We start from the raw sequence: 21,031 nt of genomic DNA on the forward strand, positions 1-21,031 counted from the left end.
CTGGCGGCCTTCGCTCATTTTTTCGGTTCGCCAACCGATGCAGGCCAAACATAACAAAACGAGGGAAAGCTGTTCGGCAAATAAAACATGCACATGGCTTAAAACACATGACACCGAAACGAGAGACGTCGTTGGACAAGCTAAAACGGAAAAAAGACACGAAAATAAAGCTGAACACAGCAGGGGTTCTTTCCCACACCATCTCACCGTTCACTTTTCACTGGCACTGGCACGGCGCGACCTTTGAAATTAGAGTTCTGAGATGTGTACGTAAAGTTGGTGTGTCCGTGTGAGTGCGAGGACCAGAACAACACACATTCAAATGAGTCCTTGGCCGCAACGAGCTGCAGCAAAAAGGACCTCCCTGCCGCCGCACCGTGCATCAAGTGCAACTGCCGTGGCCCAGCAGCCATCACTGTGTCAGATAATTAGTGAAAACTGTCTGTGAAGAAATGTCTGTCTGTCGCCATGTCCGTGGGTCCAGCATCAGCATCCACAGCCGACGTGTATATTCGGTGGCACATCCACAACCACATCCACAACCACATACAGATACACGTACACATCCACATCCATGTCCATGTCCATGTCCACGTGTATGTCCACGGCCCTGGCAATGGCAACAGCTGAAATTCAGAACATCTGAACATCAGAACGCTTGTGAAAAGCGAGAGTACCATGGGCAATATATAACCCATTTTACTTAATTTTTTTAATACTACCGAGCTGGCCACTATCAAAACTAGATCTTATATAAGCAAGTTCTGAAATCCAAAGATACTAGAACTTGCCAAAAACACCATAGAGATATTTAAGATTTAAGCAGCTTAAGTGTGTTATCTTACAATGCAATCTTTAGAGATATATAAAGTTGCTAAACAGCTTTACAGGTATAAAACATTTATTTGTTTTATTACAAAATATTTAATTCAAATGACTTGTGCCTCAATGATGTTATACTTGTTCTGTTTTTGGAGGCTGCCATTAACTTATTTGCATTTGCACACCTATACTAAACGCAATAGAGACCTTAACCAGCTCAGGTGTCTTTCACTCGATTTCCCAGCAAGCAAATGAAGTAATTTACATGCAGAAAACTGAATAATTGGATGGATGCCCTGCAATTATTCCGTGCCCGATCCCATGGTGTAGCATTGCCTTTTGTGGAGCGTCTGAAATGCAGGCTGACAGTTTTATGACACACAGGATCGTATGCATGCCTTTGCGACACCCTGGCCGTCGTTACTGCTGCAAGGAAACTCTGACAACTGTGGACACGGCCTCCTCTCAGCTCAGCTCTGCTTTCCTTTCCTATCTCCTTTCTCATCTGCTGCTGATGTGCTGCATCAGCTCAAGTTCACCTATTCCCAAAGTGCTGGAGGGAATGGGGATCTCGAGTTTTCCGAACCGACCTTGAACCCTGGCCGCAACTCCAGAGGCTCACGTGGCGTATGAGTAATGTTTCGGCCAACGGGGAATTTCTTGCAACGGAATGCGTCGCGTCTTGTTTATTTGCCGAAGACAGGTCGCAACGCTCGTATTTATAGAGCTTTCAAAAATACATCAGCCACATCGACTGGGCGGTGATTCGGCCTTTTTCAGCCGTCGAGATCGCACAAATCAAACTATCAAATGGAGATTCTTGTTTTTCGGCATCGGGGTTGATATAAACACACGATTCGAACTAAATATTTACACGTCGCTGGCTGTTTTCATTCGGTGTTTGCTTGCCAACCCGTCCTCCGCTCCCTCGACCGCATTTCCTTTGTGTTCCGTTCCGTTCCGCTTTGCTCGACTCCGTCCGGTTTCAGTTCGATTGGTTGCGGCATTGTGCGTTTGGCATTTTTATGAATGGCCCACGGCTCCGGACTCCGCAGCAAATTCCATTGTCTAGCCAACAACAACGGACGGGGCGAAAGCAATTAAATATATACCTCCTACTTTTCCGGAAAATTTTTCTGTTTAATTTACCCGCTGTCGTACGAGATGTACGCAGCGAATACAACCAGATTAAAGGGAAATGGTCAAATATTGCGTATACGCATGAAAGCCCACATAATTGGTAGCCCGCTGCCCTTGTCCGTTGAAACAGAAAGGTCGGCGTAGGAAAAACAGAAAATAATGGAACACGCTTTCCATTAATTTCCACCGAAAGTCATGAGTACCTTCGATTGCGAATGCCCTCAGCATTTGCTTGGGTCCATCGATTATATAATGCGTTAGTGTTAGGTAACAGTGAACTTTTAATTAGATCGCTTCCTTCCTAACTGCTTTAACTCAAAAGCATTTCAAACACTTACGTGGATTAAATATTATATCTTCTTGCCCAGTAAAATTGATTTGAATGTTTTTATCCAAAACTATATAAGCTATAACAACTGTTACCACAAATTAACACTTTATCCTTTAGGCAAATGAAAGAGCACACTTGTATGTGCCCCACTAATCCTTCGCTCTGTAAATGATCTGCAAATATCTGCTGGAACTGGAAAATAATCCTAGTCCCATGCTCACAGCATTTCTGGCTAACCGTGCCATTTTCTATAAGCCCTGAAATATGGGGCAATCATTTTTATTGACTCTACGAGGGCAAGATACTTTCGGCTCGGGGAAAAAGTTGCACTGCAGTATTTATATTGTTGTTTTAAAATTGGCCCTTGTTGCTGGCGCTGCTTTGGCTGTTATTGTGCCATTGGTGTTGGTAATGGCGCCACATTTGTTCACGCTCCCAAACCAAACAGGAAGCAGCAAGAGAGGGGGAAATGGGGGGCATCGAATGGGGAAAAGCGGTGGGGCAGCACTCAAATGACAATCGATTTGCGAACGCAAAGAGCGTAAATACAAATCAAATATGCATTACACAATTGGCCTGGCCAGGATTGGTTGTTGTGGCCGAACTGGTCGGGCTGGCCGGACCTTGGCCCGTACTTCAAGTGGAGTCCACTGAAAGTTTCCCCTTTTCCGTCCTTGTGTCCCAGAAAAGTTTTCACCACTCTCCGTTGCTGTTGGCTTGTTTTTTCGCTTTTTTTTTTTGCTTCTAGCAAGGCATTTTCCCATGTTTTACTTGCGGGTAATGCCCAAACACTTGTAAATTTAATGGTCCCGGCTATGAAGCAACATTTTCGACTTGGCCCCGCGAACGGAAAACAGAAGAATTAGGCGCTGGCAACATCTGCGATGGAAACTTTCTCACGCATTTTTAGTACTATTTAATTGCTGGCATTTAGCGGTCCTTGGAAAGGGGGGCATAGATGGTGGTGTGTGGGTGTTTGGGCGCCTTTTCTCCGCGCTAAGCTATTAATTAGAACGCTCATACACAGACACACACACACTCACCGCGAAGCTGGCGAAATTTATAGCTTTTTATCGCTGCAACAAGTTTATCTCGTCTTCCTGCTAACGGATGCTCATTACGACCCCGGCCGGGATAAATGGGCAAATGGTTGAATGGCTGGATGGATGGATGATGGCTAATGAAACCCTGTGACTTCCCCCAGCTACCGATATCCTGCTGGCAGTGCATAAAAATACTCAGTGATTCCAGCGAGTAAACAACATTTTTTTCGCCCTGATTCAACGCGCTGCGAATAATTGTGAGGCGATCAAAAACATGCAGTAATTGAGCGAATTCCGGGGAATCACCCTTTTGGGGGAATAAACTGCATTGGCAATTATGAAGTGCAACTTTCGTACAATGTCAGGTTACGAACAGGTGAAAATAAAATGCTCAATTTGACTTTCAATTGGCTGAAATCGGCTTTTTCAAACTGCTATTCCTGCTGAAAGGCAATCAAATGTCATTAACTTATAAGTTATTCATTTATATCTGCCATTGCTCGCTTCCTTATCTAATAAAATTTATTTGGAATTTTTATGGACATATTTTATGTATTAAATATTCAATTCCGTCAGCAGTCGTAACCGCTGCATGATTACTGAATAAAAGTTATGGCCAAATGGTCAATGGAAACTTTAGAGTGAAAAACATGTGGGGTAATGATTTTCATATTGCAAAAGAAAATATTCACAAATATATCTATGCGACTTTTTAATTGTGGGTAATATATTACGATTTAATATCACAAAGACGTTATATCATTTATGGGAAATACAATTAAATTTCTTCACTTTATATGAATAAAGATTTAATTGCTTTATTTGGTATCAAGTGAAAGTCAGATATATATTCATGCGGTTTTGAGTTACCAACTTTCCAGTCCTCGAAATATCTGAGTAAAGGAAGTCCGTGACAATCGAGGTAGAAATCTCATATCGATCGGAGTATAGACGGAACTTGGCCACTCACCCTGCGCTTGGAATCCAATTTTAGCATTTCGATTTAGCCTCGCACTTGCTGCTAGCTGAAAGTGGCATTTATTAAGGCCAACACCCCATGAGCTACAAAAATACGAATGCTTGGCGTAAGGATAACGTTTGTGAGCACGACCTAAGCTTAACTAAGCAGCATGCAGTCGTATCTGTGGGCCATGTTTGCTTATAAGTATGTATGTTTTTTTATTTATGTTTATGTGAGCTGCGTCTTGTTGCAGGCAAAAATGTGAGGAGTGGGGAGGGGTGACGGGGGAAGGGGGCACACGAGAAGTCGGCATCAGTTACCCAACAAACCGAGCCATGGGGCGAAACAGCTTATCCTTGAGATATAAACTGACATTTAAGCAACTCAGCCGTATGCATAGCACTCACATAAGCACAAGCTCACACGCAGACACGTGCACAAAAGGCAAACACACACACACACACAACACACACACTAACAGATGCAGCCGTAACCTTGCAGCACGCGTTTCCACCAAAGGAATACCCCGCCTTCGCTTTGCCACGGCCCTCATCGTCCCACTTTTCAGTCAATTGCATTGATGGGAAAAAATGTGTTAGACTAACAAAAGTGGAGGGAAATGGAATAGTTTATTTGACACTTTAATCCTGAATTACGTGCCACAGATTAGCGCATGGTGGCAAATCAACATCAAAATCCCCAGGTGAAAAAGATCGAGCAATTAAATTAAATTGCATTTATGCACGCTGCTCACACACCACACATGTACAACTCACACGGACAGGGACACACACACACACACCCACTCACAGTCAGACAGAACACGTGTCGTATGAGCAATCCTTTTGTCTTTGCACTCGCTTTGTTATTGCTGTTGCGTTGGCTGTGTGCGTTTTTATTGAAATTAAATTGTTCGTGTTAAATTTCACCGCCACAAATTGTTGGCCTGCATGTGTCTGCGTGCCTGGGCGCAAATGTCTGTGTGTGTGTGTGTCAGTTCCTGCTGCCACGTTGCACGTTAGTCAATGTCATGTTGCCCCACACTTTTCGCACTCAGCCAAACACGAAACTGTAATTTTTTTCGATTCGGAATATTTCAATGCAAAAAGGCTAAAATGTGTGCGAGTTTTTTGTTCGCTTTTCCACTGAAAGCCAGGATATGTAAATGCAAGTGTGGTGAAATAACAACCTAAGCGAAATTATTCTTTACTAGAAAACTTTGATAAATCTTTATCTAAAATTATATTATTCTATTGCATAGTGCATACATATTTTAAATTGTCTTGTATATAAATGCTTTCAAAGCATGTTTATTTTTTTATTTTTTTATTCTAGAAGAAAATATTTAATTCTTTTAAAAAAAAACTGTACCGCATTGTTTTTTTTTCAGTGCATCACTGGTTGCCCCAGTCTCATACACGCACTTCAACACAGCTATGTCAATTTGTGGTTTGTTGTCTCTCCGCCTAGCTGGCACGGAAAATTGTTGGCCGTGCCACGCGGCGTATGAGCAACATTGGTGGGGCACTTGGAAAGTCAGCTGCACATACAAATATGCATATGCTGCAGGCACTTGCAGGTGCATGACAATTACTTTGCAGGCCCGCTGGTGCAACAGTTGCATTCCCCAGCTGTCTAAAACTTGCGACCTGTTAAACACCTTTTGCGAACTTTTCGCCATTCTGCAGCGAGAATTCTTTTGCCCATCTTTGTGAATCCTTAATGCCGAAATTCTGGCAGTTGACTTACTCGCTTTTGCTGAGGTTTCAGCTGCCGGACTTAAGACAAACCTGCTGAAAGTGGGTCAGGCCAGAATAGTTCATTTTAATTTCAGCAGAGAAACATCAAATGGTGCCCGGCTTTATCCTTGGCATATCCCAAACTAAGCCATGAGAGAGAATATTTATTAGGCTATGCCAAACTTTAACAATTTATTAAAATTCAGTCTAAACGAATCTTATTATACTTTTCTAAAGGCAGCAAAAACTTTTACCTCTATTTTGGTAATTAATTTTCTTCAATGCCTGCTTTGAAAAATATGTATTTACGCTTTTGATAAGTTAAGTCTAACGAAAACTTTACTTCGAAAAGGGAAACTATTTAAGCTGTAACTTTCAGTAAATTATTAAACAAGTAAATCAAAAACAATTATGTACTAAATCACACTTTCTTCATTGGAATAATCACTATAATCGTTTGATTTGCAAGTTTTGCACTGTTATTTGAGCCAACAATTTTATCCAATGGGTGCTGCCAAAGTTATTTAATATGGTCTGAATTTCACTCGTTGCATTCCGCTTGTATTTGACTTTATCAAATGTAAATGCTGATGTTGATTTAGTTTAATTGGAATTTCCCCATCCGAGTAGTTCAAATATCGAGCGCACTTTAAAGTGAAACTTAAGTCGTGTTAGTTTGATTAAATGTTTGCTTAAATTTTGGCCCAAATGGTTTTTTTCCCCCCTTTTTTGTCTGGCTGCAAGGGTTGGCTTCAAGGGTTTCGTTGCTGAAGCTGCCATCCTTGTTAATGCTAATTGCATTTTGTCTGCCAACCTGCTCGGAGCAAATGGAATTACGGAAAATAGTTGCCGAAGACAAGAGGCAGCCAGCTGGTTGGCAAGGCCAACCCGCAAACCGCATTCAAGCCACAGAATGGCTGGCTAATTCAATACTGCACAATTTGCTGTTCATTTTAGCCTAGTTTTCTGTAATTTTTTTTTTTTTAATTTTACATGTAATCGGTGGGAGGAGAGGGGTGAAGATCAATAGAGGTCATGCCGCAATTTGCATTGAATATGCTATGATTTGATATGCTCATGATTTATGGCCAGTTTATTCTGCATAAGGTATCCGCCGAGCTCATCAATTAGGCACGACAAGTGCGTATGTAAAATACGGATCGAAATGTCAATGCCGATGTATTGTTCAAAAATCGGTCAGCTGGGATATGTGCGAGGTTAGCATGCTTAATATGGCCCAAAGGTTTGAAAATACTTGATAAATGGCGCCGCGACATAACGCACAAGTATATCGATGATTTAGGACTCCGGACGCCATTGTTCCAGCCAAGAGATGCGAATTTTTGGCCATATACAATACAGAGCTATATGTACATATGTATTATTTATCCCGCCAACACAACAGCGTGCTGCCAAAGTACATGCCTCATATACATCTGTATGTACTCGTACATTCCGCCGCAGCCTGGGCAAACATCTGCCGTATTCTCATCCAGAACCGGGCCGAAAAAAATAATATTGAGGCAGTGCTCGGTCAGGCGCAGAAACACACACACAATGCCACGAATATGCGCATATAAATATTAAGGCTTTTTGATGGGTGCACAGGAAGCCTATGCACAGATTTGCGAAAGAAAGTTTTAAATGAGTTTCCATTGAAACGCCCTAATGCCAAATTAAGCCAAAATCCAGCATCGGGTTTATGCGGCAGAAAATGAGACGTCAGACATGTCACATGCACACATATCACACACACACGCACACACTCATATTCAGTGGAAAAGAAAAAATTCGGAGGGAAAGTTCTGCAGGAGCAACCGAAAAAATGGCCAACAAAAGGAACAGAAAACAGCTTATAATGAACGAGCCAAAAGCTTAGGCATCATTGCCAAGCGTTTCAACTTTTTTGTGATATTGCCCATACGACATGTTGGCTTCCAATCACTTTCTAGCTAAATCGGAGAGATTGATGTTCCAAAGCTGTTGCCAACAAAACCAGTGCAGCTGGAAAAAGGCAATACCTCAAAAGATTTGTTCCATTCTGCTCTACACTCAGTGTTCATTTCGGGTAATCTACGCTTTGGCATCTGATGCTAAAAGTTTTAATGATGTGTCAGCTTCAGATAGCTAGATAGATAGATATATGGCGACAGAGTTTGGAAGAGTTGGTCAGCTGCGATAAAGTGCTTCCAGTTGGCCCAATGTGCAAGTTAAAAACGCGTGAAATACCCGCCACAAAGGGAAAAGTAAATTTACCATTACCCAGATTTCTTTATTTATTTGTATCCCTCTAATTCCTCTTAAGCTGAACTTCTTCCCACGTACAAACTTCAGCTTTGGGCAGCCAGGGGACAAAATCGAGGCCAAAATCCAGGCATTTCAGTCGAATGGGAATCGATGGGTAAATATAAGTATTTCGTGGCCCCGTTTTCTTTGCCCACTCTCCGCTGCTTTGGTATTTCGATGTATTGTATAAACACCTTAATCAAATTTCACTTCAAAGACATGGAATTTCTGCTGTTTGTGCTGCTTACAAAACTCTGTTTACATACGGCTCATACATAAATGTACGCACACATGGCTTTGTTTATAGTTCGGACCTGTTGTCTGACAATTAATTGTGCATTCATTTTAATTAAGGTCCGTTCCTCTCGGGCCCAGATAAATGGCTAATTGTGTGGAAGGATTGCTGCGCCAGCTGAGGAATTTTTCAATTAGCAAATGACATTGGCATCGATTCTCGTCACTTTGCGACACCAAAATGAACTTAGCAGGCCTGGCCAGCTTATGATTTATCCTTATCTGCGGCATACTTTGGGGCGCTCCTCACGCACACTCGCACACACTCACACGCACACACAGCCACTCGTACTAACGAGGCTAGCTGGGCAGCGGCAACAGCTTCAACTTGTTGACGTTGGCTCCCAGCCTGCCAGGATCCAGCATCCCAGCATCTCGGCAAGTGGTGGGCGTAAAGGACGAAAAAAATAAAATCACCAGGCAAAGGGAGCCAGCAAATTGTTGAATGTACATGTACACTCCGTATCTGTGTGGGCGAATTTGTGTTACAGTGCGGCAACCCTAATTTGAACTTTTCAAGTTGAACTTTTGAAAGGTTGACTTTCTGAGTATTTTGTTAATGGAGGAACTCAGGAAAGCTCTGCCGATCAGATTGCAGAAATGCACTTAATGATATTATAAAATTCAAAAGTACATATAAAAATAGTACTTGTCAGATTAATTTATTACATTAAAGATTGTTAGATTTATTATAAGCTAACCACCCACTGTTATGTAAATTGTCCCAGCTTAGGAGTACTTAAAGTTATACACACTTCCAGCTTGGGAGTTGCAGATATATGAAGTTGTCCTGTATTTTTTTTCGCTTTCGCTCTACATACAACCACCAATACAGGCACGCAGACACACGGACGCGGAGACTCGAGTGTTGGACTAACTGTTTTGCGGCATGCCAGAACCGAAAAGAGCGAGAGGACGCAGCGCGAGGAGTGAGGGATGTGGCAAGGGGGCGGAAGAGGCGCAATGAAGACTGGAATGGAGGGAACGGAACGAGCGGAGGACGAGAACGACAGAAAGAATGCCGGAACGAAACAGGCCTGGTCCTGCTGAAACGTTAAAGAGCAAATAAATGTCTCGCAGCAAACAAACGAAAAAGATGAGTCGGACAGAGGGAAGAGAAGAGGAATAGGGGCCAGAGAAGCAAGAACGGAGAAAGTGGAGAGGGGAGAGAGGGAGGAGACGGAGCCGCAGAACTCCACACGCACACAAGGATGCTGCCCGAAACACGCTTGCTTATTACCGTTACATTCGGGGACTACTCCAAGTGGGGAGAGCGGACGAGAAAGGGACGCGGAGAGTCTCCTTTTTACTGCCCTTGTCGAATTTTATGTTGTTAATTTTCGTTTCATCCGAAATTTGATTGTTTTTATTCAATTGTAGGCTGCTCCGCTTTCTTTTTTATCGATGCTCTGGCCTCTTCACCATACTCTTGTTTTAATTTACACTTTTTCCACTAACTTGTGCTGCCTTTCTTCGGCTATTTATGTATAATTATTTATTTAATTTTTTTGTTTAACACACGTTTTTTTTTATTTATTTGTTAGCTCGGCAGGCTGTTGAATCTTTTATGAGCCAACCAACACCAGCACACACTCACACCAACACGATGTCTTTTTTCCCGTTGCTTATTTTTCTTCTTTTGTGGTATGGCTCGGAAAAACCTCCGTTAACCGACGACGACGTGTCCACTGATGGAAATCTCGCCCAACACTGAATTACCCTTGGCATCAGTTCTGCCCTCTGCCCGCGTCGCTGCCGCCGCCGACGCCGCTGCCCGCCTAACAGCCTCTGCTAAGCTAACACTATAGGTCAGTGCTAATAACAGAGACACCTGCATCGCACTCGGCCAATCTGGCTAGCCTTAGTCTGTTATTTATACGCTGTTGCATATTTGAAGCATCTGTTTTCTATCGCAACTTTGTTGCTGCTCTACGCATGTGTGTGGGTGGGAATGGGTGGTAGTAGTGGTGGGTGTAAGTGTAAGTGTTAGTGGGTGGTTGGGCGCACTCCGTTTACGAGCCACGCTCCTAAGTAGTCTGTAGTTTTTCTGCGTACACATTGAGAAAAACCATACATGGCGGATGTGCAATTTTTGCAGACATTACGCACATTTATTTAAATCGCAAATGGTTCTCAATCAACAAGGGCCAATTTAAATTTCAACATTTCGGTAATTATTTAAGGAACACTAAGTAATGGCATGGTGAATTGAACAACTAAATAGAGATATTCTTACTTAGAACGATATTAGAAGGAGCAGACTATGCTGTTTGTTAATTTATTTAAATTAAATAAATTTCACTTTGTGTTTGTTTTATTATTTCCCTTTTTTGCGGTGTGTTCGGTGTTTTTGGTTTGTTGAGAGCACATTTTATGGTTCTGCTTCCGCTGCCCAAGCGGAAAACTCTTACTTTATGCCAAGCGTTCCGGGCATTATAATAGACGGACACTCTTCTTCCGCCTGCTCTGCACTCCTAGTGCTTTACGTTTATTTTAAAGGCCTATAGAAAAATTGTACATTAAATACACACAAAGAGGGAACACATGTTGCCGAGAAATTGGGGCCCAAAAAATGGAAGCCCACCAAAAATGGCCGAATCGCGCAGCCTCCAAAAGGCTGTTGTTGTTTTTCGTTGTGCTGTGTGCGTAAAAACATGTAAATATACACACGTACATATGTACATACAAACGTATGTAGATATATACCAGCTAATGGCGGGCCCAAAATATCCTGGGAATACATCAGCATTTACATCCCAGCTAAACACACTTGTATTTGCGTTTCATTTGGAGAGCACGCGCCATTTAATTTGGCATATTACATCTTGGAAACTGAAACACTGAAACTTGAGACGAGCCTAAGCTATATTTAATTCGATGCCCGACTAGCACGTTATTAATATCCGATCCGTGGCCGATTCAGCAATCTCACCGCAACAGCTGCGAACGCTTTGAGCCTCGAACTGCGACTGAAATCGAAAGTGAGTGGGCGGGGAACTTAACATTTCATTTTAACAGCAGCAGGAGGATTGGCATCAGAAAAAGCAATGCGGCAGCAAGTGGACCGAAAGCCTTGGGAGCCCGGTTAACAGAGCGCTAACAGCCACTGCTGGCCCAAAAGTTGGCCAATAGGTCAGTTACACTGCAGTGGCCAGAACTCAGAAACTGCCATTTGACGCAGCCTCGGCCAACTTCGCTGTTAAATATTAACAAATCCATCAACGTACACTGAGCTAAAAAGCAGGGACTTTATTTTGAATTGAATTCACGGCCTTGCGCTGTAAATTACGCGCAAGAGACGCCGTCCAAACTAATGATAAGCAACATAAACAAAAGCATAAAACACCCATTCTAAACAATAAAAACTTTAAAAATATTTGAATAAAGTACGTCGACTATTAGATACCCTTTCCATTACGCATGTGAACATATGCACCCATGTGGTATTTCCCATATAAAACTGATGTTGTTATGGCTCTCAAGCCTCATCAACTTTCTTAACTTTAAGCTATTTTAAGCTACCCTGATTGTATTGCCAAAATAAATAATAATAAAAACCAAATTTAACCTATGCGAGCACTACGCAAATGGACTAAGCTAAGCTGAGGAATCGCTAAAATCAAGTTTCTGATCACTAACAGATCTCGATGACCAGCACAATTTTTTATATGAACATTGGCTGTGCTCTATGCTGATAAGTATTTGAAAAAGCCGAAAATCGCGAACGCATAAATTTGGGAGCGTCTGGGTTTAACAATAAGAACAATTACAAGAACAATGCTTGAGAATTCGCGGCACACTTTTACTTCCACTTGTGTGCGAACAAGATAGCGCTCTTTCACTCTCGCTCTTTCTCTCTCTCTCTCTCTCTCTCTCTCTCTCTCTCTCTCTCTCTCTCTCTCTCTCTCTCTCTCTCTCTCTCGCTTTCGCTCTCTCTCTCTCTCTGGCTTTTAAATTTAAGTTCATGATAGCCCAGAGGCAGCTCCACATAAAAAGATTGCCTAAATTGCTTATTAGTCGAGCGCATACTGGTTTTTTTTATCGTTTTTATAATTACCACTAATCATAGACATAACCTAAAAGGTATATAATCACCAGTATGTCTTCAAGTGAACAGTTTGAAGAAAAATTTAAATACATTGACGAACCAAATATGGAAAAGCATTCAACTAAGGAATCTTCACTTCTGGAAAACCGTAGCAGAGATGAATCTCTATTAGTTAGCAATCCTCCGCCTCTTATATGCCGAAAATGCTTCGAGCTTGGACACCAGACCGAAAACTGCAAGCAAAAACTTACAGTCTGCTCAACAGTTAATTCTGCTCAGAATGAAAAGGGTAAGAATACAAGTTTTGGTTCAGCTGAAAGTTACTTTTCTGAATGGCAGAAAAGTTAACAGAACCAAAACTGATATAATATCTTCTAATTTATCCATATAGAATTATTCCTTTAATACTTTATTTTTGTTACGGCAGAAAAAGTCCTTCCGGAAAATCCCCGAGAGCGATCGAATTTTATATCGTCATTATGCTTTTGGTAAGTCATTTAAATATAATTCATATAATTTTTAGACCTTTTGACCATTAATCAATAAATACAGGTATACCATACCTATATTTCGTAAGGGTTACAAGAAAACATTGGACTCAACGGATCTTTATAGACCCTTGGAGGAGCAAAAGTCGGGTAAGAAGTAATATTAAATATTATATATTATTAGTAAAACATTTATGTTGACTAATGCAATCGTTGTAGATATACTTGGCAACAAGTTGTGTGCCTCTTGGGAGCGAGAATTAAAAAATGACCGAGGAACCCCAAGCCTCCTCAGAGCTCTGCTGCGGGTTTTTGGCTGGCAAATGGGATTCCCTGGTCTGGCAATTTTCGTTGTGGAACTGGGACTACGCACTTTGCAGCCCATCTTCTTGGTGAAGCTCATATCGTACTTTTCTGGGGACCCAGACGCTGCCAATGCGGGATTTTACTACGCAGTAGCTCAGATCGTAATCAGTGCCCTTAGTGTGATGATTTTAACTCCAACCATGTTCGACATCCATCATGTGTGTGAGTCTTCAGTCTATGTAAATTGATATTTTGTACTGATACTTTCTGAAGGCTTTAAGATGCGGGTGGCCATGGGCAGCATGATCTTCCGGAAGGCGCTGCGTCTGACCAAGGGGGCACTGGGCGACACTACATCCGGCCATGTGGTCAATCTGATTTCGAACGACATTCCGCGCCTGGACAGCGCACCCTACACCGTTCACTATCTCTGGGTGGGCCCGCTTCAAGTTCTGGTCATCACATACCTGATGTATCAGGAGGTGAGCAGATCCCCGTTCCCCAGCAACTGACAACATCCATAACATTTCCCCTGCAGATTGGTATCTCCGCCGTATTCGGGGTGCTGTTCATGCTGCTCTTCATGCCAATACAGATGTATCTGGGTACGATGACCTCTGCGCTCCAACTGAAGGCAGCCGAACGGACTGACAACCGGATTCGGATGGTCAATGAAATAATCTCCGCCATTCAGGTGCTGAAAATGTACGCCTGGGAGCAGCCGTTTGAGCAGATGGTCACCCAGGCTCGCGAGAAGGAGATGAACACTATTCGCCAAGGACAATACATAAGAGGATTCGGCTTCGCCTGCAGAATCGTCCTCTCACGAGTGGCCATCTTCCTCAGCTTGGTTGGCTACGTCATCTTGGGAAAGGTTTTCACGCCGGAGATCGCCTTTATGATAACAGCCTACTACAACGTACTACTGGCCGCCATGTCCATATACGTACCTTCCGCCATCATCCAGACGGCCCAAATCCTGACCTCCATCAGACGCGTGGAGCAGTTTATGCAGTCTGAAGAGTTGAATAGTTCGGACAAAAGTGAAGGTCCTTTCAAGGAAACGGTAGCTGATCCACCCTCCAACAATAACGAGACCGTTCTTCAGGAATCAGCTATCTCCATACGTGACGTGAAAGCCAAATGGGATCCCAATTCACCAGACTACACGCTTAATGGGATTAACCTACAGATTAAACCCGGCAGTGTGGTGGCCGTAATCGGACTGACTGGGTCTGGAAAATCTAGTCTCATTCAGGCTATTCTCGGCGAGCTGAAAGCGGAGTCCGGTCAGTTGAAAGTAAATGGTTCCTTGTCCTACTCCTCCCAGGAGGCGTGGCTCTTCTCCGGCACTGTCCGTCAGAATATCCTATTTGGCCAACCGATGGACAGCCAGCGGTATGAAGAGGTAGTAAAGAAGTGCGCCCTGGAGCGGGATTTCGATCTGCTTCCCTTAAGGGATAATACTATTGTTGGCGAGCGCGGAGCATCCCTGTCCGGTGGGCAGAGGGCCAGGATCAGTTTGGCGAGAAGTGTATATCGGAAGGCGTCCATCTACCTCCTGGATGATCCACTGAGCGCAGTAGACGCCAGCGTAGCACGTCATCTCTTCGAGCAGTGCGTGCGGGGTCACCTACGCGGAAGCACCGTAGTTCTGGTTACCCACCAAGAGCAGTTCCTTCAGCACGTCGATCAGATTGTCATCTTGGCGAATGGACAGATCAAAGCTGTGGGCGACTATGAGTCGCTACTCAAAATGGGCCTTATCACTAGTCTGGGAAGTCTATCAATGGCAGATAATCACGAGGAGCAAGAGCCATCGAACCTTAGTTGCCCCGACAATAAAAACGAAGTCACTCCCATCGAAGAAAACTGCGAGCAGACCGTCGGAGGTGCCAACTCGGGAAAGGAGCACGTGGAGCGTCAGGAATCAGGTGGCATCAGTCCGGCTTTGTACAGGAAGTACTTCCAGGCGGGAGGTGGATTGGTGGCTTTCCTTGTCATGCTGAGCAGCTCTGTGTTGGCCCAGGTGGCTGTCACTGGAGGTGACTACTTTCTTACTTACTGGTAAGTTGCTATGACAAGCCTGATTAAGCCTAATCCTTATATTTTATAGGGTCAAGAAGGAGAGCTCTTCTACTGCCCAAGGCGAAGTGGAGAATGTGGACTCGAAAAGCATGGACGTATACAAATACACACTGATCATAATATTGTCCGTTATCATGAATTTGTCGTCGTCGATTCTGTTATTCAATATCGCCAAAAAAGCATCTATTCGATTCCACAACACCATATTCAAAAGGGTTACTCGAGCTGCCATGCATTTCTTTAGCATTAATAAGCATGGAAGCATTCTAAACCGCTTTACCAAGGACATGAGCCAAGTAGACGAGGTCCTTCCCGTGGTCCTGGTGGATGTGATGCAGATTGCGCTTTGGCTAGCCGGAATAGTCATCGTTATAGCCAATGTCAACCCGCTGCTGTTGGTTCCAACACTCATACTGTCCGTAATTTTCTATCATCTGCGCAACTTATATCTGAAAACCTCGAGGGATTTGAAGCGCGTAGAAGCTATAAGTACGCATTCCTTACATTGAATGCATTCGGTATTAATATAAACTTAGTATTTGCACAGATCGGTCTCCAGTTTACTCGCATTTGGCTGCTTCACTGAACGGCCTAACCACCATCCGAGCCCTGGATGCCCAGAGCGTTCTGGAGAAGGAGTTCGACAGCTACCAGGATGCGCACAGCTCTGCATTTTTCATGTACATAAGTACCTCGAAGGCATTTGGTTATTGCATGAACTGCATATGTGTGATCTACATATCGATCATAACGCTCAGTTTTTTTGCCTTTCCTCCGGGCAACGGAGCGGATGTGGGTCTGGTCATAACACAGGTGAGCGAGCCATCACACAAAAGTAGTCACTATCACCTGACAGTCCCTTTGGTTACCCACAGGCCATGCAACTGATCGACATGGTTCAATGGGGAGTGCGTCAAACCGCCGAGCTGGAGAACACCATGACAGCCGTGGAACGAGTGGTCGAGTATGAGAGCATTGAGCCGGAGGGGATGTTGGAAGCGCCGGACGACAAGAAGCCACCCAAGTCTTGGCCAGAACAGGGTGAGATCGTCTTTAAGGAACTAAGCCTTCGCTACACACCAGATCCGAAGGCGGAGAATGTGCTCAAGTCCCTCAGCTTCATCATACAACCCAGGGAAAAAGTGGGCATAGTGGGTCGAACTGGTGCGGGTAAATCCTCGCTCATTAACGCCCTCTTCCGGCTCTCCTACACCGACGGATCCGTGCTTATAGACACGAGGGACACACGACAGATGGGTCTGCACGATCTGCGCCGCCAGATCTCGATTATACCCCAAGAGCCCGTGCTGTTCTCCGGTACCATGCGATACAACTTGGATCCCTTCGACGAGTACAGCGATGAGAAGCTGTGGGGTTGCCTGGAGGAGGTGAAACTGAAGGAGGTGGTGTCGGATCTGCCCGATGGCCTGGCCAGCAAAATCAGCGAGGGTGGGACCAATTTCAGTGTGGGTCAGCGCCAGTTGGTCTGCCTGGCCAGAGCCATTCTGCGAGAGAATCGCATCCTGGTGATGGACGAGGCCACGGCCAATGTGGATCCCCAAACGGATGGCCTCATCCAAGCCACCATTCGCAGCAAGTTCAGGGATTGCACTGTTCTGACCATAGCCCATCGATTGCACACCATCATCGATTCCGACAAGGTGATGGTTATGGATGCTGGACGTGTTGTGGAGTTTGGTTCGCCCTATGAACTGTTGACCAAATCGGACTCCAAGGTGTTCCACAACTTGGTCAATCAGTCTGGTCGAGCCACCTACGAGGGATTGCTGTCAATCGCCCAAAAGGTTAGAATCAATTAGTATTCTCTAAAAATGAATCCATTAATAAACAATAAACAATTAATTTCAGACATTTGAATCCTCCCAAGGCCGCAATACTTACTAGTCCATCTGACCAGTTACATAAACTAATATATAAAATAAAAATCTAAATACGAAACCGATATCTAAATAGTATATGTTTTATTTACCTTTCACTATTTTTCATTTTATTTTTTTTGTTTTTTGCTATGAAAATTCGCATGGAAAACCTAATCTCTCTGGCTTATATACCTTAAAGCTGCGGCTCCTCGTTGAGCACGACTGGTTCTCCGTCCAGTTTGCGGATGGTGGGCAGCCTCTTGATGCACTCCGCCCGCCAAGTGGGCTCGTCCAATCCCTCGGATAGGGGATTGCCCACCACCACTAGATCTTCGAGAGATTCGATCTCGGCCAGGCGATTGAATTCCGACCAGTCCTTGATCAAATTGTTGCTTATATAGAGCACCTTTAGGCATTTCAGACCAGTCAAACCCTTAATTTTCTCGATTAGGTTGTAGCTGAGCCACAGCTCCTCCAGAGTTTCAGCCACCGCCTCCTACGTAAGAGAAGCAATTGAAGTCGCAAAGGAACCTTTCTTATTCGTCCTTACCAGTCCGGATATCTGCTTAATGTAGTTTCGTGATAAGGACAAAACCTTGAGGCACTTCATGCCCGATAAGCCGAATATCTTCTCAATCATATTCGTGGACATACTGATTCTCCTGAAGAGGGAAACAGAAAAGAAGGAGTATTTTTTTCTCGAAGAACTAGGGAACTTTTAAGCTCACTCGCACTGCACCAGCGTACCCAATGTGCTGTCCATTTTCTCGATGGGTGGCCACTGGAACTGCAGATCAATAACCTTGGCAGTCAGGGAATTTTGCTGCTCCCGCTCCTCCCAGCGCTTCAGAGCCTCCTTAATTGTGGTGGCTTTGGACATGTTGCTGTGCCGAACAACTTTTACTCATTGGACAAGAAAATTGGTAAAAACCAAACAAACTTCCACGTTGCCAAGGTGAAGCAAGAAACGAGCAAATATCTATAGGGGTAAACTTTGTTTGAACACAATAGTAATGCACATGCTATTCAGATGTTCACCTCTTTATATAAACTTTTCCAGAAGTCAAGGCTCTTTGCTTTTTATGATATACAAATTCCACCAAAGTTTACAGAGTGTGTGAAGTGCGGTCCCCAAAAAATAGTCACCAATTTGTTTGTAAAAATACAATATTGTATTTAAAAATGTTTTAAGGGATAAAGATAGTCGCTTAGTTTATACAGAGGAGCAGGCGAGCCCACCAGGTAGAATCACTTAACCAGCCAAGGCTGCTGCGCTTAACGGCGATCCGTCTTGCCATTTCCACGCTTGCCGGAGAACAAATGCTTCGGCATCTTGGTGCCGATGAAGCGATCCGCCTCGCCCTTGAGACCCCTGCTTGTGACCTTCTTGGCAATATCCCGCTTGGCCATAATCTGTGCCTTCTTGCGAATGGCCAAGTTCTTGATGCCCAGTGTGTCGCGCGACGGCGCCCGCTTCAGAGGCATACCAGTCTTCCTGACCACCGCAGAGGACTCCTTGTCGAGCAGCGGCTGCATGGGCACCTTCTTGGAGCCAACTGCCACCTGGCCACGACGCAGATCCACCACGGACTTGGTGAAGTTGGCGTTCTCGCTGCCGGACATGTCCACACCGAGGCCCTCCATCGTCGACACCAGCTTCTGTACGGAACGGTCGCGCACCTTGGGCTGCTTGTTTCGTGGGATGACTGGCTTGTTCTTTCGCGACGACAGTCGCTTTTCGTCGCGCAGCTCGAAGCGCTTGCCACGGATTTGCTTGGCTATCTCGCGGATCTCCTTGAGCGTCTCGTCCATGGTCATATCGGGCACTGTGTAGACGCCGCTCTCCTCCCGCAGTCCCTCCTCGCGCTCCAGCTCCTCCAGCTTGTCGAAGATGTCGGCATCGATGTAGTCGGCAATGTTGTGACCCTGCCAGAACTCTGGAATAATGTCGTAGCGCTCCTCGTCGGGGATTTCGCTGTAGTTCTTCTTGAGGTCCAGCGTGTAGTCGTCGCCCATCTCCTCCTCGATCTCCTTCTCCAGCTTGCGCTTGCGCTCTGCCTTGTCGGCATTCTGTAGCAGGCGCGCCGAGGCCTTTTCTGGGATGCAGGGTGAACGAAGTTTGTCATCTCGCGGCGCTGGCATGGCCACATGCAAGCGGTTCAGGATGTTGTCCACCTTCTTCGTGCGCATCTTCTGGTCCACACGGTACGAGAGCAAACGCTCACAGGCCTCAGTTTTCACCTCCATGACACCGGTTTCCTGTACGGTGGACATGAGCATTACGGGAATGTTCTTGTCCTCCTGCAGCTTGGTGATAATCGCCCGTCGCTCCTCTGGCAGATCCTCTGGTGTTAGAATATCGATCTTGTTGATGGCCAGGATGAGGGGTTTGTTTGTAAACAAAGGCTTGATGCTCTCGAACAGCTTGACCTGTTCCTCCAAGGAGTGTCCGCACTGCTCGGAGATGTCCATGAAGTACAGGACGCAGGCGCGCAGATGAGCCAAGGCAGTGATGGCTTGCATTTCGATCACATTGCGCTCTTCCAGGGGATGATCCAGGATGCCGGGTGTGTCAATGACCTGCCAGCGCAGGTATTTGTAGTCTGTGTGTCCCACGTACAGGGATTTGGTGGTGAAGGCGTAGGGCTGCACCTCCACATCGGCGCGGGTGATCTTGTTGATGAACGAGGACTTGCCCACGTTGGGGAAACCGCAGATGATGATGGTACGCGAATAGGGATCAATGGTGGGCAGACGCGAGAGATGTTGGCGCACTTGCTCCAGATACGTCAGGTTGGAGGCCTGTCGCTTCATAATGGTGGCCATGCGACCCAGGGCAGCTTTCTTCAACTGCTTGCAGCGATACAGCGAGTCACCGTACTTCAGCAGGCGCACGTAGTCCTTGGCCACACTGCGGGATAAAAAAAAGGAATTGTTTATTTGAACTTTGAGCGTTTTAGGGATCTTTGACTTTGGCACTCACTTGTCCACCAAATGCCTGGCGGTGTTGAGCTGACCCAGCGCCAGCTTGTAATGATCCTTGTCGTACAGCACGTTCATCAAGTCGGCGTAGAAAGGATGCACGTCGTCCAGCTTGGGGAAGTCCTGAATGATCTGCGACAAGCGATCGTGGAAGTTCTGCTGCGTGTACTTCACCTTGCGCGTGTAGAACGCCCGGATTCTGGATATCTTGTAGCCCTTGTGGACCACCGTCGGGGTCTTGCGCTGTGTCTTCGACAGCATAATGTCGATGAAGTCCTGTGGAAAAGGCATAAAAAAAAAGATTTTATTTACATATTGCGCATTTGGTAAACACCTGCAGTGAGGTTATGTCTCTGCTTGCAGGGGTGCTCCGCGGGGCAGGCGCTGCCGGGGACACCTTACCTTTGCTGGCGGAACCACCATGATCTTTTTGAAGTTGTACAGACTCATCTTGGCAGGATTTGTTTATTTTCCACGCGTCAAAAGGAAAATAAATGCGGAATCGAAAGCAAAAACACCACGCGGTGTCAGCTTCGTATTCCAAAAAGAACTGGTTCACGGGTGGAACCAGTTTAGGTTCACATGTGCTGCCCGGCGATGCCACCTCGCTTGCCTAAGTCTGG

At 45.0% G+C, this 21,031-nt stretch overlaps 4 protein-coding genes across 9 annotated transcripts in view; 1 reads left to right on the plus strand and 3 right to left on the minus strand.

The window, feature by feature from the left end:
• The window catches only part of LOC6733703 (pneumococcal serine-rich repeat protein), a 68,797-nt gene extending 57,231 nt beyond the window's left edge, over window positions 1–11,566 (minus strand). Inside the window, exon 1 of one of the 5 annotated variants that reach the window (XM_039291871.1) lies at window positions 11,549–11,566. The gene's annotated coding sequence lies outside the window, so the exon portion shown is untranslated. Of the gene's footprint in view, window positions 1–9,856; window positions 10,354–10,852; window positions 10,870–11,322; window positions 11,516–11,548 lie in introns of those variants that run through there. The other 4 variants (XM_039291868.1, XM_044922762.1, XM_039291870.1 and 1 more) reach the window with 4 other exon arrangements.
• A 1,025-nt stretch (window positions 11,567–12,591) lies between these two features.
• On the plus strand, window positions 12,592–17,506 carry LOC6733705 (probable multidrug resistance-associated protein lethal(2)03659). The gene is made up of 10 exons (XM_002080716.3): window positions 12,592–12,953; window positions 13,092–13,152; window positions 13,217–13,302; window positions 13,372–13,680; window positions 13,732–13,940; window positions 13,997–15,525; window positions 15,575–16,035; window positions 16,094–16,359; window positions 16,422–17,351; window positions 17,416–17,506. The coding sequence occupies exons 1-10, from the start codon at window positions 12,716–12,718 to the stop codon at window positions 17,449–17,451; spliced, it is 4,125 nt and encodes a 1,374-aa protein (XP_002080752.3). The 5' UTR covers window positions 12,592–12,715; the 3' UTR covers window positions 17,452–17,506.
• A 37-nt stretch (window positions 17,507–17,543) lies between these two features.
• LOC6733706 (dynein axonemal light chain 1) lies at window positions 17,544–18,468 on the minus strand. 2 transcript variants are annotated; one of them, XM_044922421.1, is made up of 3 exons: window positions 18,155–18,468; window positions 17,977–18,088; window positions 17,544–17,922 (listed from the first exon to the last, which is right to left on the minus strand). In XM_044922421.1, exons 1-3 carry the CDS (start codon window positions 18,304–18,306, stop codon window positions 17,620–17,622), a joined length of 567 nt encoding a protein of 188 aa, XP_044778356.1. In that variant the 5' UTR covers window positions 18,307–18,468; the 3' UTR covers window positions 17,544–17,619. The 2 variants fall into 2 exon arrangements, with proteins under 2 accessions (XP_044778356.1, XP_016026675.1); XM_016167177.3 differs by having other exon boundaries at window positions 18,174–18,263.
• A 107-nt stretch (window positions 18,469–18,575) lies between these two features.
• LOC6733707 (nucleolar GTP-binding protein 1) lies at window positions 18,576–20,980 on the minus strand. The gene is made up of 3 exons (XM_002080718.4): window positions 20,811–20,980; window positions 20,410–20,684; window positions 18,576–20,337 (listed from the first exon to the last, which is right to left on the minus strand). Exons 1-3 carry the CDS (start codon window positions 20,856–20,858, stop codon window positions 18,702–18,704), a joined length of 1,959 nt encoding a protein of 652 aa, XP_002080754.1. The 5' UTR covers window positions 20,859–20,980; the 3' UTR covers window positions 18,576–18,701.
• Window positions 20,981–21,031: the final 51 nt, after the last annotated feature.

Source organism: Drosophila simulans, chromosome 2R (genome assembly GCF_016746395.2).
Source record: "Drosophila simulans strain w501 chromosome 2R, Prin_Dsim_3.1, whole genome shotgun sequence".
NCBI classification, from domain to species: domain Eukaryota; kingdom Metazoa; phylum Arthropoda; class Insecta; order Diptera; family Drosophilidae; genus Drosophila; species Drosophila simulans.

Coding starts and splice junctions, on each gene's coding strand:
- LOC6733707 (XM_002080718.4), bottom strand. CDS start 20,858: ATGAGTCTGTACAACTTCAAAAAGATCATGGTGGTTCCGCCAGCAAAG. Junction 20,685..20,810: donor TGGTGGTTCCGCCAGCAAAG/GTAAGGTGTCCC, acceptor CCTTTTCCACAG/GACTTCATCGACATTATGCT. Junction 20,338..20,409: donor GCCAGGCATTTGGTGGACAA/GTGAGTGCCAAA, acceptor TTTATCCCGCAG/TGTGGCCAAGGACTACGTGC.
- LOC6733706 (XM_044922421.1), bottom strand. CDS start 18,306: ATGTCCAAAGCCACCACAATTAAGGAGGCTCTGAAGCGCTGGGAGGAG. Junction 18,089..18,154: donor GGTACGCTGGTGCAGTGCGA/GTGAGCTTAAAA, acceptor TTCCCTCTTCAG/GAGAATCAGTATGTCCACGA. Junction 17,923..17,976: donor TTAAGCAGATATCCGGACTG/GTAAGGACGAAT, acceptor TCTCTTACGTAG/GAGGCGGTGGCTGAAACTCT.
- LOC6733705 (XM_002080716.3), top strand. CDS start 12,716: ATGTCTTCAAGTGAACAGTTTGAAGAAAAATTTAAATACATTGACGAA. Junction 13,941..13,996: donor CATACCTGATGTATCAGGAG/GTGAGCAGATCC, acceptor TTTCCCCTGCAG/ATTGGTATCTCCGCCGTATT. Junction 17,352..17,415: donor TGCTGTCAATCGCCCAAAAG/GTTAGAATCAAT, acceptor AATTAATTTCAG/ACATTTGAATCCTCCCAAGG.